The 20,305-nt window shown below is 40.9% G+C and overlaps 1 protein-coding gene and 2 non-coding genes across 9 annotated transcripts in view; all 3 read left to right on the top strand.

Moving 5' to 3' along the window:
- Positions 1-20,305, top strand: part of LOC105484349 (centrosomal protein 295) — a 70,240-nt gene that overhangs the window by 49,358 nt on the left and 577 nt on the right. For 6 of the 7 annotated variants that reach the window (XM_024793618.2, XM_024793621.2, XM_024793619.2 and 3 more), the window contains 9 exons: positions 11,863-11,963; positions 12,511-12,607; positions 13,607-13,852; positions 14,761-14,900; positions 16,189-16,366; positions 17,471-18,132; positions 19,180-19,320; positions 19,943-20,039; positions 20,124-20,291. In XM_024793618.2, coding sequence (XP_024649386.2) covers positions 11,863-11,963; positions 12,511-12,607; positions 13,607-13,852; positions 14,761-14,900; positions 16,189-16,366; positions 17,471-18,132; positions 19,180-19,320; positions 19,943-20,039; positions 20,124-20,291 — 1,830 coding nt within the window. The remainder of the gene's footprint in view (positions 1-11,862; positions 11,964-12,510; positions 12,608-13,606; positions 13,853-14,760; positions 14,901-16,188; positions 16,367-17,470; positions 18,133-19,179; positions 19,321-19,942; positions 20,040-20,123; positions 20,292-20,305) is intronic. The other variant, XM_011745873.3, reaches the window with a different exon arrangement.
- Positions 12,095-12,174, top strand: LOC112427182 (small nucleolar RNA U2-19). The gene has a single exon (XR_003018661.1). It is a non-coding gene; the product is annotated as a small nucleolar RNA U2-19 (small nucleolar RNA).
- Positions 12,354-12,423, top strand: LOC112427181 (small nucleolar RNA U2-30). Its single transcript, XR_003018660.1, has one exon. It is a non-coding gene; the product is annotated as a small nucleolar RNA U2-30 (small nucleolar RNA).

Raw genomic sequence — 20,305 nt, forward strand, 5'->3', positions numbered from 1 at the left:
TTTTCTTCCACCAACCTTAGGTTTGATTTACTCTTGCTTTTCTAGTTTTTTAAGATGCATTTTTAGGTTGTTCATTTGAAATTTTTCTTCTTGTTTTATGTAGATACTTATAGCTATAAATTTCCCTCTTAGTACTGCTTTTACTGTATTTCATAAGTTTGGGTATGTTGTGTCTCCATTATCATTTGTTTCAAGAAATTTTCAGTTTCTTTGTTAGTCTCTTCATTGACCCACTGGTCATTCAGGAGCCTACTGCTTTAATTTCCATGTGTTTGTATAGTTTTTATCTTGTTACTGGTTTCTAGTTTTATTCCACTGTGGTCAGAAAAGATAAGTGTTATTATTTCAGTTTTGTTTTTGTTTTTGTTTTTGTTTTGAGACAGAGTCTAGCTCTGATATCCAGGCTGGAGTGCAGTGGCACGATCTTGTCCCACTGCAGCCTCAACCTCCTGGGCTAAGGCAATTCTTCTGCCTCTGCCTCCCGAATAACTGGGACTGCAGGCATGTGCCACCATGCTTAGCTAATTTTTGTATTTTTAGTATAGATGGAGTTTCAACCATATTGGCCAGGCTGGTCTCAAACTCCTGACCGCCCAGGAACAAGTGATCCGTCCACCTCAGCCTCCCAAAGTGCTGGGATTACAGGCGTGAGTCACCACCCCTGGGCTATTTGAGTTTTTTTGTTTGTTTGTTTGTTTGTTTTGAATGTTTTAAGCCTTGTTTTGTGGCCTAACATGTGGTCTATCTCTGACAATGATACATGTGCTGAGGAGAAGACTGTATTCTGTAGCTATTGGATGAAATGTTCTGTAAATATCTATTAGGTCCATTTGGTCTATGGTGAAGATTAAGCCCAATGTTTCTTTGTTGATTTTCTGTCTGGAAGATCTGTCCAATGCTAAAAGTGGAATGTTGAGATCTCTAGCTATTATTTTACTGGGGTCTAGCTATCTCTTTCGCTGTAATAATATTTGCCTTATATATCTGGATGCTCCAGTGTTGGGTGCATATATATTTATAATTGTTATATCCTCTTGCTGAACTAACCCCTTTTCATTATATAATGATCTGCTTTTTCTCTTTCTATAGTTTTTGTCTTGAAGTCTTTTTTTTTTTTCTTTCTCTGTCACCGAGGCTGGAGTATGGAGTACAGTGGTAGGATCTTGGCTCACTACAACCTCCGCCTCCTGGGTTCAAGCGATTCTCCTGCTTCAGCCTCCCAAGTAGCTTGGATTACAGGCATGTGTCACCACATCTGGCTAATTTTTGTATTTTTAGTAGAGATAGGGTTTCGCCATATTGGCCAGTCTGGTCTCGAACTCCTGACCTCAGGTGATCTGCCCACCTGGACCTCCCAAACTGCTGGGATTACAGGCATAAGCCACCACACGGCCAAAGTCTATTTTTTCTGATGTAAGTATTGCTACTCCTGCTGTTTTTTGGTTTCCATTTGCCTCTTTTTCCATGTTTTTGTTTTCAGTCTGTGTTTCTTTATAGGTGAAGTGTATTTCTTATAGGTAACAGATCATTGGATCATTGGATCTTGTTTTTTTTTAGCCATTGAGCCACAGTATGTCTTTTGCTTGGAGAGTTTAGTCCATTTACATTGAATGTTATTATTGATAAGTAATGATTTACTTTTGTCACTTTGTTATTTGTTTTCTGGTTATTTTGTGGTCTTCTCTTCCTACTTTTCTTTCTTCTGTTTTGTTGTTGTTATTGTTGTTTTAGTGAAGGTGATTTTCTCTGGTGGTATGTTTTGATTTCTTGCCTTTTGTTTTTTGTGTATCTGTTGTATGTTTTTGAGGTTACCCTGAAGCTTGCAGATAATATCTTATAACCCATTATTTAAAACTGATGACAACTTAACAATGACTGCATAAACAAGCAAAGAGAAAACTAATAAAAACCCTGTACTTCAACTTTGTGTCCCTGCTTTTTAACTTTCTGTTGTTTCTATTTATGTCTTATTGTACTGTCTATATCTTGAAAAGTTGTACTTATTATTTTTTATCTGTTCATCTTTTTGTCTTTCTGTTTAAGTATGATTAGTTTACACAAAACAATTACAGTTTTATAATATTCTGTGTATTTCTGTGTACTATTACCAATGATTTTTGTACCTTCAGATCATTTTTTATTGCTTACTAATGTTTTCTTTCCTATTGAAGAACCCCCTTGATTATCCCTTGTAGGACAGGTCTGGTTTTGATGAAATCCCTCAGCTTTTATTTGTCTAGGAAAGTCTTTGTTTCACCTTTACTTTTGATGGATATTTTTGCCAGATATACTATTCTAGGGTAAAAGTTTTTTTCCTTCCGCACTTTTAATGTGTCATGCCACTCTCTCCTGGCCTGTAAGGTTTCCACTGAAAAGTCTGCTGCCAGACATTGGAGCTCCATTGTATATTATTTGTTTCTTTTTCTCTTGCTGCTTTTAGGATTCTTTCTTTATCCTTCACCTTTGGGAATTTGATTATTCAATGCCTTAAGGTAGTCTTCCTTGGGTTAAATCTGCTTGGTGTTCTCTATTCCTCTTGTACTTGAATATTGATATTTTCCACTAGGTTTGGGAAGTTCTCTATTATTATCCCTTTGAACATACTTTCTCTCCCTGTCTCTCTACCTTTTCTTTAAGGCCAATAACTTGTAGATTTACCCTTTTAAAGCTATTTTCTAGATCTTGTAGGCGTGCTTCATTCTTTTTAATTCTCTTATCTTTTGTCTCCCCTGTGCGTTTTCAAATAACCTGTCTTCAAGTTCAGTAATTCATTCTTGTGCTTGATCAGTTCTACTATTAAGAGACTGATCCATTCTTCAGTATGTCCATTGCATTTTTCAGCTCCAGAATTTCTGCTTGATTCTTTTTAACTGTTTCACTGTCTTCATTTTATTTATCTGATAAGATTCTGAATTCCTTCTCTGTGTTATCTTGAGTTTCTTTGTTTCCTCAAAACAGCTATCTTTGAATTCTCTGTCTGAAATGTCACATATCTGTGTCTCTGGGATTGGCCCCTTGTCCCTTATTTAGTTTGGCGAGGTCATGTTTTCCTGTATGGTCTTAATGCTTGTAGATGTTCATTTGTACCAGGGCATTAAAAAGTTAGGTCTTTTTTTCTTTTTTTTTTTTTTTTTTTTTTTTGAGACGGAGTCTTGTTCTGTCACCAGGCTGAAGTGCAGTGGCACGATCTCAGCTCACTGCAACTTCTGCCTCCCAGGTTGAGGCAATTCTCCTGCCTCAGCCACCCAAGTAGCTGGGACTACAGGCACGTGCCACCACGCCCAGATAATTTTTGTATTTTTAATAGAGACGGGGTTTCACCATGTTGGCCAGGATGGTCTCAATCTCTTGACCTCATGTTCCACCCGCCTCAGCCTCCCAAAGTGCTAGAATTACCGGCGTGAGCCACCATGCCCTGCCAAGAGTTAGGTATTTCTTATAGTCTTTGCAGTCTGGGCTTGCTTGTACCCATCCATCTTGGTACAGTTTTCTGAGTATTCAAAGGGACTTCAGTGTTGTGATCTAAGTTTTTGGTCCCTGCAGCCATGTCTTCATTAGGGGATACCACAAGCTCAGTAACACTGTAGTTCTTGCAGACTCATAGAGGTACTGCCTTGGTGGTCTTGGATAAGATCCAGAAGAATTCTCTGGTCTACCCAGCAGAGACTTATTCTTTACCTTCCTGTCTCCCAAACAAATAGTCTCTCTCTCTCTCTCTCTCTCTCTCTCTCTCTCTCTCTCTCTATCTCTCTATCTGTGCTGAGCTGCCTGGAGCTGGGAGAGGGGTGACACAAGTACCCCTGTAGCCATCATCTCTGGGACTGTGCTGGGTCAGACCTGAACCAGCACACTACTGGGTCTTGCCAAGGCCCACTGCAACCACTACCTGCCTACCATCAAGGCCTTCATTCAAGGCCCTAGGGCTCTGCAGTCAGCAGGTGGTGAAGCCAGCTCGTCTTACATCCTTCCCTTCAGGGCGGCAAGTGGCCCTGGGCAAATGCAGAGGTGTTGTCTGGGAGCCAGTGCCTGGAATCAGAATCTTTAGAACTCTATCGGGTACTCTACTGTGGCTAAGCAGGCACCAAAACCAAAAGTCCTTTCCACTGTTCCCTTCCCTTCCCTAGGCAAAGGAGTCTCCCCTTGTCCACCACCACCACAGGCCTATGGAGAGTACTGTCATGGTACTACTGATAATCACTTAAGGCCCAGTGGCTCTTCAGTTAGCTTGTTGTGAATGCTGCCAGGCATGGGACTCTTCAGGGCAGTGGGCTTCCTCCTCTCTGACCCAGGGTAGGTTCAGTATCGGGGGAAACCAGCCCCCGATATTTCACATAGGTTCTTTTCTATTTCCCTAAGTGTTGGCCGGTCTGAGAAATAAAGGGAGACAGTACAAAAGAGAGAAATTTTAAAGCTGGGTATCCGGGGGAGACATCATATGTTGGCAGGTTCTGTGATGCCCCCTGAGCCGTAAAACCAGCAAGTTCTTATTAGCAATTTTCAAAAGGGAGGGAGTGCACGAATAGGGTGTGGGTCACAGAGATCACATGCTTCAAGGGCAACAAAAGATCACAAGGCAGCAGGTCAGGGAGAAACTAGAATCACTAATGAATTTCCATGTCCTGCTGTGCATGCATTGTCAGGGTTCAAGAGCAGAGAACCGGTCTGATGAGACTTCGCCAGGCTGGAATTTCCTAATCCTAGCAAGCCTGGGGGCGCCGCAGGAGACTAGGATGTGCTTCATCCCTATCTACAACTGCATAAAGGCAGATACTCCCAGGGCAGCCATTTTAGAGGCCCCACCCTGGGAATGCAGTCTTTTCCTGTGGCTGTTTATTATTAATATTCCTTATTGGGGAAAGAATTCAGCAACATTTCTCTTAGCCGTTTTCGGTAATAATGTAGCAGGATGAGCCGCAGACAAAACCTCTCAGACACCGAGTTGTAGAAGGAAGGGCTTTATTCAGCTGGGACCATCGGCAAGCTACCGTCTTAAAATCTGAGCTCCCCGAGCGCACAATTTCTGTCCCTTTTAAGGTCTCACAATACTAAAGATTTTACATGAAAGGGTCGTGATTGATTGAGCAATCTAAGGGATATGTAACGGGTTTTATGCACTGGTGGTCAGAGTGAAACAGAACAGAACAGGGAGTTTCACAATATTCTTCTATACAATGTAGTTGATTTTTAACTACTAGGTTTAGGCCAGGCAGGCCCCGGCCTGGTTTCGAGCCTGGCGCCAGGCTGCCTGTCTGGTTTCACTTTCTTGTTTTTTTTTCTTAAAACAGGTACTGAGTATAAAACAATAAGAGAGGGTCTCTCTCTTCCCTCAGTAAGAGAAATATGGCTCTGTCCTGCCTGGCCCACAGGCAGCCAGACTTTAAGGTTATCTCCCTTGTTCCCTGAAAATCGCTGTTATCCAGTTCTTAAGGTGCCCAAATTTCATATTGTTTAAACACAACATGCTCTACAAACAATCTGTGCAGTTAGCACAATCATCACAGGGTCCTGAGGCAACATACATCCTCAGCTTACGAAGATGTCGGGATTAAGAGATTAAAGACAGGCATAGGAGATCACAAGAGTATTGACTGGGGAAGTGATAAATGTCCATGAAATCTTCACAATTTATGTTCAGAGATTGCAGTAAAGACAGGCGTAAGAAATTATAAAAGTATTAATTTGGGGAACTAATAAATGTCCATGAAATCTTCACAATTTATGTGGTTCTGCCGCTGCTTCAGCCGGTCCCTCCGTTTGAGGTCCCTGACTTCTTGCAACAGAGATGGCATCTAAGAGCCAAGGCCTGGAATCGGGGACCTCAAGATCCCACTTGGTGCTACTCCCCACTGTGGCCAAGCTGGTACCTCAACTGCAAGGCAAAGTCCCCTTTATTCTTCCCTCTGCTTTTCTCAAACAGGAGTCTCTTATAGCCATCACAGCTATGAATATGCTGGGTCACACATGAAGCCAGCATGTCTCAGAGTCCTCACCTAAGGCCCATGGCATATACTACCTGGCTTCCACTGCTAGGACCCAAGGGCTTTTTAGTCAGCAGGTGATGAGTCCTGCCAGGACTGGATCCTTCCTTTCAAGGCAGCAGATTCTCTTCTAGCCCAGGATGTGTCTATAAATGTCATCCAACAGCTAGGTCCTAGTATGGGGACCTCATAAATCCGCCCAGTGTCTTATTCTTCTGTGACTGAGTGGGTATTCAGTTTGCAAAACAAAGTCCTCTTTATTCTTCCCCCTTCTCTCCTCAAGCCAAAGGAGGGGGTCTCTTTTGAAGCTGTGAGCTGTGCTGCCTGGGATTTGGGGAGGGGTGGCACAAGCACTCCCTTCGCCACCCTAGCTGGTTTTCACTAGGTCGTGTGACCCCTCCAAGTCTACAGGCTCTGAGCCCAGCACAGCACTAGGACTTGCCTAGGAGTTGCAATCTTTGTGGCCTAAACAGCCTTTCAAGTTTATTTAGGACTCCAGGGCACTAAATTTAGCCCGCAGTGACAAGAGTTGCCAAAACTCAACTTCCAACTGCTAGAGTGGGTACTTCCCCTCTGGCTAGGGCTGGTCTAAATGCTCCCTCCATGGGCATTTGCTGAGTTCTGCCTGGTGCTGGCCACACTGAGTTCCAATGCAAAGTCCCAGAATGGCTGGGCTCTCCTTCCCCCAAGCATGCAGATTCTCTTTCCGCACCATGTGGCCACTGTCTGGAGATGAGGGAAGGGTGGTGTTGGCATTTCAAGACTGTCTTTGCTGTCCTCTTCAGTGCCTCTGTCAGTGATATGAAGTGAAAACCAAGTACTGTGATTGCTCACCTGATTTTTGGTTCATATGAAGGTACTTTTTTATATAGTTGGTGTTGCAGAATCAGGAGGACCAGAGAGAGTGTATACAGGAGGATGTATACAGTACTTGGGGTATATACAGGAGGACCAGAGAGAGTGTATACAGAAGGATGTATACAGTACTTGGGGTGTATACAGGAGGATGTCTTTATTATTGAGTGCACTCAGACCCAGCAGACTCAATGTCCAAAGACTGGGCGCAGAACAAAGACAGTACTTGGCTTTTATACACACTTCACAAAAGAGGGTGGGCTAGCTCGAAGCAAGCTTACAGCAGCGTGAAAGCAGGGATACAGAGGCAGGACAAAGACAGTTAATCAAATTGTAACAGGTTCATAAACCGTTGCTATGCAGCCCGGATGTCCATTATCTAGTTTTGCTCTGAAGAGCCTTGCACTGGTTTATCTCATAACCTTCACTATGGTGCCCAGACAGCTGTAGTTCAGGCCTGCTTAGGCTTCTCATGACCTTCGTTGTAATTCTTAGATAAAACAGAATACTTGGCCAGGCACGTGACTCACGCCTGTAATTCCAGCACTTTGGGAGTCTGAGGCAGATTACAAGGTCAGGAGATCGAGACCATCCTAGCTAACACGGTGAAACTCCGTCTCTACTAAAAATACAAAAAAATTACCTTCGTTGTAATTCTTAGATAAAACAGAATACTTGGCCAGGCACGTGACTCACGCCTGTAATTCCAGCACTTTGGGAGTCTGAGCAGATTACAAGGTCAGGAGATCGAGACCATCCTAGCTAACACGGTGAAACTCCGTCTCTACTAAAAATACAAAAAAATTAGCCGGGCGTGGTGGCGGGCACCTGTAGTCCCAGCTACTCGGGAGGCTGAGGCATGAGAATGGTGTGAACCCAGGAGGCAGAGCTTGCAGTGAGCTGAGATCGTGCCACTGCACTCCGGCCTGGGCGACAGAGCAAGACTCCGTCTCAAAAAAAAAAACAGAATACTTGAAGTTATTAGTTACAGAGAACAAGAATCTATAAACTCATACTATAAAACAAAGGAAAACTTGTTTTTCTTCTCCTTATGTTGAGGGAGTGCTGGGAGGGAGAGTCTCCAGAGCACATTAGATAATATTATTAAGACTTTTCCTGGGTCTGGGCTGTGCCTGTTGCTGCCTCTGGGACAAGTCAGCCTAATACAGGAAAGCTTATTTCTCTTTAATTTTATTTTTCTTTAATTTCCCACCAAGTTGCCAACTTTGAAGTTCCTGTGATGAGGACAGTTGGTGGAAGCTTCTATTCATCTCTCTTGCTCTACCCCCACCCTGCCCCCGCATTACTCTTTTTTATTTACACAATGGATATTTGCATTTTCTTTTTATTCTACTCGTTGATATCCTCTAGCTGAAGACTACGAGGAACACAACTATAGTTGAACAAAGCTGAGTGGCTGACCTGTTGCAGTGAGGGGGAATGCATACCCTGGGCAACCACGAGGCATCTCAGTAAATGGATATTTAGAAAGGACTTACAGGATTTGTGCTTGTTTTAGGGGATTGGGAGAAGGATTCGAGGAAACAGGGCTTTTTGATTATTAGTATTGGATGTTGTCAGGAAGCAGGTGTAATTCTGTTTCGGTACCTGAAAAGTTCTTATCTAGGAGGTGGTATGAATGGAAGTGAAGCTAAAGTTGTAACTGGTAAAACAGCAGCAGTCACTCCTATTAGCCAGGATGAGGGAATGCTTGGCCATTCTTGTGGTTTAGACAGTATTCATGGTTTTGTCTGTGTTCAGATGTGGTTACAAAGGGTCTCATTTTTTTTTTCTTTATCATGGTCACAGAGTGGCCGTTTCTGAGATTGGCATTCCATGGAATTGTTGATGTTTAACAGAACACCAGGGCCTACCTGATAGTGTCTGGTCAGCTCCTGGATACCAGGGACACCTTTTCTCTTTCTCAGAATCATTCCCAGATTCAGATTGTTTCAATTTTATTTTACTCTATTTTGAGACAGGGTCTTGCTCTGTCACCTAGGCTAGAGTGCAGTGGCACAACCACAGCTCATTGCTGCCTTGACCTCCCAGGCTAAATTGATCCTCCCACCTCAGCCTCCCGAGTAGCTAGGACTACAGGCATGCACCACCCCAACGGCTAATTTTTTAATTTTTTGTAGAGACAGGGTCTCACTGTGCTGTCCAGACTGGTCTTGAACTCCTCCTAGGCTTCAGCAGTCCTCTCACCTTGGCGTCCCAAAGTGTTGGGATCATAGGCGTGAGCCACCACGCCTGGCCCAGATTGTTTCCATTTTAGAAAGGTCTGTCTTGTTACTACTGTTCCATTGTTTCCACCCCACACCTTGATTTAATAGATTTTTTAAGATGGAGCCACTAACTGCAAGCTTTGTACTGTCTGCCTTTGTAGGAAAACAGGAAATGGTGCTTTCCTGCATGGCATGAAAAGATAACAGTAAGGTGTTACTTTCATTATGTCACTTTCCCTTTTTAGGAACTGTTACCAGTGAACCACATCCCAAATATGACAGTTATTTCTCTTCAGCTTTCAGGGACCTATCCACTGAATCTTTGAACATCTTCAGTGACTCTGATCTTGCTCCTTTCTCTCACTTTTATTTTTCACTTCTTACTACTACACAAATGCTGTCTTATTCATTCATCCCTCCACTGAGGGAGTCTTCTAGGTATATTACAGATAACAGTAAATAATTGTAATTATTATTATTGAATTGAACAACCCAGATTAGCTTCTTATTTCCCAGTTAGCTTTTAAAATGAGCTGCTTACGAATAGAAGAAAAAATAAAATCTCACTATAAAATTTCACCAGCCAACCTGGGCGACAGAGCAAGACCCTGTCATCCAAAATATATATTGCATTTAAAGACAAATATCAGCCAGGCGCGGTGGCTCACATCTGTAATCCCAGCACTTTGGGAGGCCGAGGTGGGCAGATCACAAGGAATGAGTTCAAGACCAGCCTGGCCAATATGGTGAAACCCCATCTCTACTAAAAATACAATAATTAGCCAGGCGTGCTGGTGCGCACCTAGTCCCAGCTACTCGGGAGGCTGAGGCAGAAGAATCTCTTGAACCTGGGAGGCAGAGGTTGCAGTGAGCCAAGATTGTGCCCCTGCACTCTAGCCTGGGTGACAGAGTGAGACTCTGTCTCAAAAAAAAAAAAAAGACAAAGATTTGCTATTAGCTTTGTTTCTGCTTCATTAACCATAATATATATTATTTTATGAATAAATATCTGTACTCACAGATAGATGTGTACGTGTGTGTGTGAGGTTTTTTTTATTTTTATTTTATTATTTTATTATTTTTTCCTGTTTTTTTTGTTTTGTTTTGTTTCAAGGCACAGTTGTTCACACTGTTGCCCAGGCTGGAGTGCAGTGGTGTCATAGCTCATTCAAAATCCAAAATCCTGGGCTCAAACCATCCACCTGCCTCAGCCTCCGAGATAGCTAGGATTACAGGAGCATGCCACCATGCCCAGCTAATTTTTTATTTTTTTGTAGAGATGAGGTCTTCCTAGGTTGTACAGACTGGTCTGAAACTACTGACCTTAAGCAATCCTCCAACCTCAACCTCCTGAGTTGCTGGGACTACAGGGGTGAGCCACCGTGCCTATCTGTTTGTTTACTAGGTCTACATTTGAAAAGTAATTCTCGTGGTCCGAATGTAATGAGTTATCTCAATTGATTATTTACAGTCACAGATCGAACTCTTTGTTATATTCTTTTCCCTCTTCTCACTACTGCACTTGATTAGTCTTTAAAAAAATAAAATGAATGATTAATAATTCTTAAACATTTAAGAAATATGCCTCTAATGTGCATACCTTCTAATATCATTGAGATTATGAAGCAGAATTTTGTTTATATTCAGTGAAGCAGTTTTAATTGTATTTTTCAGAGCCACAGACTACAATATGTCTTGGTGAGCTTTCGCACAAGTGTCAGTTGGTCACTTGGAATAAGAAGGAAAATAAGCTCATAATACATGAGTTGTTAATATGAGACAAAGTATAATTTTAATGTTTTAATATATCAAATATAATTAGGAATAATTCATCATAAAAGTAATATACGTTCATTGTGAATTTAGAAAGCTGTAAAAAAAAAGCTGGGCGTAGTGGCTCATGCCTATAATCCCAGCTACACAGGAGGCTAAGGCAGGAGGATCACTTCAGGCTAGGAGTTCAAGACCAGCCTGGGAAACAAGAAGACTCTGTCTCTAAAATAATGAAATAAAATAATAGAAGGCACTAAAAGGTACAGTACAAGTAAAAATTACTCCTTGTGCTACCATTCATAAACAACCACTGGCTACAGTTTGGTGTGTTTTTTTGAGACAGAGTTTGGCTCTGTTGCAGAGGCTGGAGTGCAATGGCACATTCTTGGTTCATTACAACCTCTGCCTCCCAGGCTCAAGCAAGCCGCCCTTCCACCTCAGTCTCCTGAGTAGCTGGGACTACAGGTGCCTGCCATCACGCCAGGCTAACTTTTGTAATTTTTGTAGAGATGAGGTTTCACCATGTTGCCTAGGCTGGTCTGGAACTCTTGAGCTCAAGTGATCCGCCCACCTCAGCCTCCCAAAGTGCTGGGATTACAGGTGTAAGCCACTGTGCCTGGCACTGGTGTTTTCTTTATTGTCTCTTTTATATGCATGTTTTCTCATCTTTAGGACGATACTGTGTTTATGATTTAATATTCTTGCTTTTCCACTTAAAATAGTGGCAAAAGCATTTCTCATCACACTGGTTCTTTTCTAGCTTGTAGACCTAATATTCAAATTTCTTAAAGCATTTTATTCATAAAATAACAATAGCCACAGTTTTCCAGGAAAAACTGACTAGTGAAATGTTTTTAACAAATAAGGTGAATTTTTTCTTTCATCTAAGAAAATACAACTTTAAGAAGCAAAATGAGAAAGTAGATTGTAGAAAAGCAGGGAATGGTGTCCTGTGGTGCTAAGAATTTGATTTGTCCTATCCCAACTATATTTTTCTCCCATGTTGAACTCCAAAATCCGTTTTTCAGTTAAGGTGAAGGAATCTGTTGTTGAAAATCATGCAGTGTTAAGTTATGCTGTGGAGGAAGAACATACATATTTGGGTCCAACTGTGAAGCCAGATGATAAGGTTAGTAATGTCTTAATGTTCACTCGATTTTTAGAGCTGTTTGGCTTTGATAATTGTCTTCTGTTTAGTTTACAGAAGCTATATTATAACATTAAAGTCCATATTATCTGAGATCTGCTTTTACTGAAGTGGATCAATGATGAAACTAGCCAAATCTGAGCATCAGAAGGCTTTCCAGTCTACCTGATGCATGATCTCTACAGTTCTGAGAAGCAAAACTATAAAACAATGTAAAACAATAAGGGCATATGTTGGGAGTGTGTGTGTGTGGGTGTGTGTATGTGTGTGTGTGTGCATGCACATGTGTTTATAAAGATAACAGCTGTAGGAATGAATGAGATTGAGGGTGGGGGGGTGCGTATGTATGTCTATGAAAGCCTAATCATTTCTGGGCAATGATGAAAAGGTTTTACTACTGATCTTTGTAACTATGAAGGTTTCTACACTTGACCTGAGCTCAGAAATGACAACTGCTGGGGTTGGTGATTTGGGGTTTTCCTACATACTACTTGCTACATTGTGATCTGATATTCCCCTTAATTTATAGGCTAAAACACTTTCTCATGAGCCATTATCTTCAGTAACCGTTTCCACTGGAAGCCTTTTAAGTTATGAAAACACAGATTTGAGCCTTACAGATCCAGGTAATAAGGTCAAAATGTTTATAAATAAGTTGAAAGACCAGCACCAGTTGAGTTGCAGTACAGTGATGGAAGGAAGCATTGGTTTTTCGTGATACACCTTGGGGAACTGTTCCTCTAAATTTCAAAAGTAAAGTATGGCTGGGCGTGGTGGCTCATGCCTGTAATCCCAGCACCTTGAGGTGGGAGGATCACTTGAGCCCAGAAGTTTGAGACCATCCTGGGTAACATGGTAGAACCCCATCTCTACAAAAAATACAAAAGTTAGCCAGGTGTGGTGGTATGTGCCTGTAGTCCCAGCTACTCAGGAGGCTGAGGTAAGGGGATCGCTTGAGCCTGGGAGGTCAAGGCTGCAATGAGCCACAATCGCGCCACTGCACTCCAGCCTGAGCAACATAGTGAAACCCTGTCTCAAAAAATAAAATAAAATATTCACACCCAGCAAAAGATTGGAGTGTATGGTATTCTAAACATTACTGGAAGTAACAAGGATGCTCTGTGGATCCCCAACAACACTTTTGAGAAGCAGTTGCTAATATATTTTTCCATTCAGTGGAAACCTAGCTGAGCAAATTTCATGATTGTACTGATCTCTTAACAACATGTATCACCATGCCTCTCCACTAAAATATGTCTGTAAGGAAGTACCCAGTACAGTATGTGTATAAGGAATATTACATTAAAAGGAATATAGTGTCTCTGTCAATTACATTTTTTTTTTTTTTTAAATGGAGTCTTGCTCTGTCGCCAGGCTGGAGTGCAATGGCGTGATCTCGGCTCTCCTGCCTCAGCCTCCAGAGTAGCTGGGACTACAGGTGTGCACCACCACGCCCAGCTGATTTTTGTATTTTTAGTAGAGACGGGGTTTCACCATGTTGGCGAGATGGTCTCCATCTCTTGACCTCATGATCCACCCCCCTCGGCCTCCCAAAGTGCTGGTATTACAGGCGTGAGCCACCACGCCTGACCTATTTACATATTTTCATTAAACTCAATTTTCAGAGTCATTTTCAGAGCACATGGATGATAGCAAGCAAGAATCTACTGCCAGTAAAGAACAGGAAACAAACATAAGTTCCATAGTTCCTTCAACACAAGATATTTATCAGTGGCGGAACTCTTCAGACGTTCATAAATCTCTGTTGCCTGCAGTGGATGAAACTACATGTGGTCACACACACTTTGGGCAAATGATAGACAAGTACATTAATGAAGCAAATTTGATACCTGAAAAAACAGATTTACGGGGTAAAATTATTTTTTAAGTTTTCACCTTTCGTCATTTTTAATTTTATGCAGTGATTGTTTGAGCTTCAAGTTCTTATGGCCTGCTACAACACCGTTATACCACAGAAAATATTGAGGGCATTTAGTGAGAAAGGGGATCTGGAACCAGTTAGACTCACTGAGGCACGTGTACAGGAGATTAATTAGCAAATCTTCCTTTACCATTGCAGAGTTAACTATTACGGCTGAGACAGTATTACTGATAAATAAGAGCAGGAGCTCAGAAATCAGTTGTGGATTTGAGTCATAGCCTGACCATTTCCTAGCTGTAAAACCAAGGGCAAGTTACTTTTTCATCTTTGAGGAATGTTAGAGATTAAATGAGATAGTGCACATAAAGCACAATGTCTGGCCCATAGTAACACTGAATACAGTGGGACTTTTTCCTTTTTTAAGCTTATACTGAAGCAATGGTTACATATGTCCTGTTGATCCTAATTGGCCTCATAAGGCTATAGAAATAGAAATTTGTATTTGTCAAAAGTTTGTTCATACTTGTAATCCTAGCACTTTGGGAGGCTGAAGCAGGAGGATTGCTTGAACCCAGGATTTCAAGACCAGCCTGGGCAACACTGAGACCCCATCTCTATTTAAAAAAAAAAAAAAAAAAAAAATGTAAAATTAAATTTCTCTAAAAATAAAACTTAAAAAGTTTTGGTCACTGAGAGGATCCATATTTTTGGACCTTTGAAATAATCATGATAGGACTTAACTTTAAAGCATCTGCTGATTATGGGGGGAAAACTGAAGTTTTTGTTACACTGGAGTTACCTGAAAATAAGCTTTTATGAATATGTTCTTAATATTCCTTTTCTAGTGTTTACCTTAAAAATAAATTTATGGTTTTTTTCCCTCAAAAATTCCAACAGTTGACCTTGACTTTCCAGAATTGGAACACATTTTTCCTAATTTGCATCATCAGCTGTTTAAACCCTTAGAACCACATCCAGATTTTGACTTATCATCATCATCCTCTGGGATTTCTCCAGACAACAGAGACTTTTACCAGGTATATTAAAGCAGATGTCCCATTGCAGTGAATATCTAAAAATAGTTTTAAGGCATTTCTCCTACTGGAACAAGAGTTCTTCTAAACCTTAACCTAGAATCACATGGAAAGCCGGGCACAGTGGCTCATGCCTGTAATCCCAGCACTTTAAGAGCCCAAGGCGGGCAGATCACTTGAGGCCCAGAGTTTGAGACCAGCCTGGCCAACATGGCAAAACCTTGTCTCTACTAAAAATACAAAAATTAGCCAGTCCTGGTGGTGGGCACCTGGAGTCCCAGTTACTCGGGAGGCTGAGGTGGGAGGACCGCTTGAGCCCAGGAGACAGAGGCTGCAGTGAGCTGAGATTGTGCCGCTACACTCCAGTCTGGGTGACAGAGCCAGACCCTGTCTTTAAAAAAAGAAACAGAAAAAAAGAATCACATGGAAAACTTAAATAAAAATAAATAAATAAATAAATAAATAAATACATCCTCTTGCCCAGACTACACCCTAGACCAATTAAAGCAGAGTCTCTGGGAGTGCTCGGATAGTATTAATTATTATTATTATTTTTTAAGCTCCCCAAGTGATTCTAATGTGGAACCAAGTTTGAAAACAGCTGCATTGGGCCAGGTGTGGTTGGCTCACACCTATAATCTCAGCACTTTGGGAGTCTGAGGCAGGTGGATTGCTTGAGGACAGGAGTTTGAGATCAGCCTGGCCAACATGGTGAAACCCCGTCTCTGCTAAAAAAAAAAACACAAAAATCAGTTGGGTGTGGTGGCATGCCTGTAGTCCCAGCTACTTGGGAGACTGAGAACCACTTGAACCTGGGAGGCAGAGGTTGCAGTGAGCTGAGATCATGCCACTGCACTCCAGCCTGGACAACATAGTGAGACCCCGTCTCCAAAAAAAAAAAGAAAACAGCTGCATTAGAATTTTGTTTGTCCTATCTACCTATCTCCACCTAGGGAGTATGATGCCATAAAAGGCTTGATAACAACTTTTAATTGTGGAACATATTTAAACAGTAAGGTAAATACAATTTTGCAAAATTTCAAGTATCTTCCTACACAGTCAAAGGAGCTGAGATTTAAACCTGAGTCTTTCTGCTTCCACTTCCTGATAGCCTGACATTTTAAAGTCTCTTTCATATTGATTGAAAAGAACCGGATTTGAAAAAGCAAATCATTACTGTCATAGTAAAGTGGTAATGAAGGAAGAGTAATACCAAAGGAACACAGTGATTATTGAGTCAATTGGTAATACCTAATCAGTATTTCAGCCTTTCCCTTTTGTTTCCTGCCAGAGATCAGATTCTTCATCTGAAAGCCACTGTGCTACTGGATCATCCAAAAGTACAGTTTATTTCACAGCGCTGAGGAGGACCAGCATGCATTCTTCTCTTAACACAAGCCCGAATCAGCAACCTGACACTAACTTGGCTCATGTTGGAGCACACAGTTTTGCTACAGAAAATATTGGGGGTATGTACGACTAAGTCAGAAAAAGTTAATGTTTTCATGATTTTTTACATCCATTTCCTTAGAAATTAAGCCTAGCACCTCTTGGTTTGTCTTCACCCCTGTTCTCACCCCTATCCTGGGTGTTAAAAAAAGTATTTAAATTACAGAAGTAATACATGCATTTTTTTTAAACAATACTGAACATTATCAAATAAAAGGAAAAGTGTTGCCTCTTGTTCCTCAATTTCCTTACCTCAATCATTATATGATAGTTAACAGTTTACGTTTTTTTTTTTTTTTTTTTTTTTGGTTTTTTGTTTTGTTTTGTTTTGGAGACTGAGTTTCACTCTTGTTACCCAGACTGGAGTGCAATGGCACGATCTCGGCTCACCGCAACCTCTGCCTCCAGGGTTCAAGCGATTCTCCTGCCTCAGCCTCCTAAGTAGCTGGGATTACAGGCATGTGCCACCACACCCAGCTAATTTTCTATTTTTAGTAGAGACAGGGTTTCACTATGTTGGTCAGGCTGGTCTTGAACTCCTGACCTCATGATCCACCATCTTGGCCTCCCAAAGTGCTGGGATTACAGGCGTGAGCCACCACACCCAGCCGTTTTAAAAAGTATTCTTAGGCCAAGTATAGTGGCTCACGCCTGTAATCCTAGCACTTTGGAAGGCTGAGGCAGGAGGATCCCTGGAGCCCAGGAGTTCAAGACCAGCCTGACAACATAGAAAACAAGTATTCTTCTTGAGCTTTTTGTACAATTATATATACATACATACATAATTGAGATGCACAAGGATGTACAAATTATATATACACATAAAGACACACGGATGCTTTATTCTCTTTTCTATTATTAAAATCATATTCACTTCTTACAAAGGAAAAACATCTTCAGTTTATAGCCATATTGCCCTTATTAAATATTAATAGAAAAAAAAAAACTTGGCGTGAGCTGTAGTTTGAGAAATCACTGTGACCATCCTTATCTTTGTATTCATGTTTATACACATCAACTTGTATGCCTAAAATTGCAATTGAATGACAAACTATTAGACCGTCAGTATCCAAGTTTTACAACATGTAACAATGATTAACTGGTTTTTAAATTTCTTAATGCAGGATCTGAACAATGTTTTGAACAGCTTCTGCCAGAATATTCTTCACAGGAGGAGAGCCAGCATGCTGATCTACCAAGTATTTTTAGCATTGAAGCAAGGGATTCTTCCCAAGGCATGAAAAATCAGAACTACTCCTCTGAAGAACATACTGAAATACTACAAAACAAGAAAAAAAGTGTTCATTTCCAGCTTTCTGTAGGAAACTTAAGTTCAGTCTACAGTTCATCTGATGAAGCTAATGTATTTGATCAGTTAAATATACAGCATAGCACTCCATGTGGTTCTAACTCTAGTGAGTGCTCAATAAAACACCAACTAGAAAGCAGAAAGGAAAGGATGGGCTTTGAAGAACTATCAAAAAGAGGGGTTGTTACAATTTTACAAAGTCAAGGACTCACTGAAGATAATAAAAATGAAACCTGTAGGGTTTTAGACATAAATCCACAGATAGAGGAAATTGACTCTCGATTATGTTTAAGAACAGTGGAGATGGGGACTTCAATTCAGGCACCATATTCCTTAACTACTCAAAATGAAAAATGTTTTCAGAATTTAGCTGAAACAGACATTCCAAAAATCACCAAAAAACTATCTCAACTAGGTCATTCAGAGCTTTTTACAAGTTCTGGATCATTTTCATTACAGAGCTCTATACCAGTCTGGGTAAGTGAAATCAGTGTTGTATAAATAACATTTAAGTTCCTTTTTGGGAAAAAATATTTTTCTTTTAATATTAGAGATGAAGATCTCACTGTGTTACCCAGGCTGAACTCAAACTCCTAGGATCAAGGGATCCTCCTGCCTCAACTTCCCAAGTAGCTTGGACACACCACAATGCCTGGCAGGAAAAACCTGAAACAAAATACAAGCAAAACTACTTGTTAATATTCCTTGTGATCACTGGAAATATCCAGCATAATGAAGAAACTTAAAAATTTGAAAGCTGTCTTCTGATTGTATTTTACAAAAGATCCTTTTTCTTCCAATTCAGATATCCTTTCTTCAACTTCCCTGAAAAATGGTGGTTCTGCCTGTGCTTCAGCACTTTCAGTGTTGAGCCTCATGCAATGTAATCCATTATTGGAATAAGTATTGGAACCCTGCTCCTCATACTAAGCAACTTATAATCTGCTTGCTTTTAACACCAGTCAACTGGTGACTGGTTTTCATCTAGCAGTATGTGCAGTTTATCCTTCCACAAATAAGCACAACAGATTGAAAATAAGAATTACAACTAAACCATGTTTAGTTTTATTTGGCTGCTTTTGTTCTTGTTCAGTGTTTAGATACTTCCTTTGAAACACTTATAATCTGTTGGCTGTCAGTGGCCCACATTTGGCAGCAGCCCAGTCAACCCCTGCTCCCTTTAGACAGGATACAGTTCTGCACAGCCCCAGCCAACCTGCATTTGTATTTTTTGCCCAACACTACAAGCATTTAGGTTTGTAATCATTGTGGTAGATACTTGCAGTCCATTGTCACACTATTTCATCTCTTCCCCAAAGTTGACTCCAGTTATTTCTACAACTGAATGCTGGAGTTACAGAAACCTAAGGAAATCTGATCTGTTGCTCTTTGCCAATTACTGCTTTTTTTCTTCCATTTTCACATTTATATACACTTGCAAAAAATGCATTATATACAAAATTATTAGTTTTAAGTGTTTTAAGGCTATTTTGACGTGGTTTTCCTTTTAATTATGGTTCACAGGAAACAGAAACTGGCCATGGTATAATGGAAGAACCAGAACTAACTTTAGTAAGCACCAGTGATATCAGTATTGCTGAAACGGATTTTGCAAATTTAACCCTAGAAGAAAAGAGTGAGAATGAAGCAAAAAACAGCTTTTGGGTAAATTTAATAAGCATTCCATTTTATCCCATTACGAGCAAACCAGTTGATTGTCTCTTACAACTTATCAGAAGGTACTCATTGGAGGGAATTATGCTATGGATTTAACTAACCTGACACCCCCACCAACTCTCAATTTGTCTTAAACTTTTTCACTATTCTGTCAACCACTGCATTTTCTTTTAATCCCCACTCCAATTTATGGCTGTCTCCGAGACTGGCAGAAGTACAGAGCCAAGTTGGAAGTTTTACGTAAACTTATTCCAAGATATTGAAAAATGACTTCAGAACAACTGGTAATTTTACTACAGTAGTAGGGAGGCAGTAAGAATAAAGCTATCTAAACAGAGGCCTAGAGGTGTGAGGGCAGTAGAGCCTGAGCCCAGAAGTTCAAAACCAGCCTGGGCAACAAGGCAAAACCCAGTCACTTAAAAAATACAAAAATGAGGCATGGTGGCGGGTCTCTGTAGACCCAGCGAAAACTGAGGGTTCAGTGAGCTGTGATCATACCGCTGCATTCTAATCTGACAACAGAGCAAGACCTCTTCTTAAAAAAAAAAAGGCGGCGGGGGTGGTGCGCATTTAAAAAGTTGAATAAAACATGCAACTTTCTTGCCATTAGGTGAGTGAGTTTCTGCCTCTTGTATCAGAAACAGAAGCCTCAGATTATCCAGCTGTATCAGAACTTTCCATAGAAAAACCAAGGACAGCATCTACTGGTAAGCCTTGAATGGTCTCCACACTTCTAATGGGAAGTAGATGCTTTGCCTATTTCTGTCATAAATTTCTTTTCCCCCCAACAGACACCCCTCAAAGGTTTACACCTATACCAGGGAGCTTACAAGAAGCATTTATAAAGAGAAAAAAATCATTTATGGAGAGATCCCACCAGAGGGAGAAAGAAATAAGGAATAAAATTCGTCTCTCTGAAAATTCTCATATCAAAACAGTTAAAGAGAAACCATCTATAAGTATGTTGAATTTT

Source organism: Macaca nemestrina, chromosome 12 (assembly GCF_043159975.1).
Source record: "Macaca nemestrina isolate mMacNem1 chromosome 12, mMacNem.hap1, whole genome shotgun sequence".
In the NCBI taxonomy this organism is placed as follows: domain Eukaryota; kingdom Metazoa; phylum Chordata; class Mammalia; order Primates; family Cercopithecidae; genus Macaca; species Macaca nemestrina.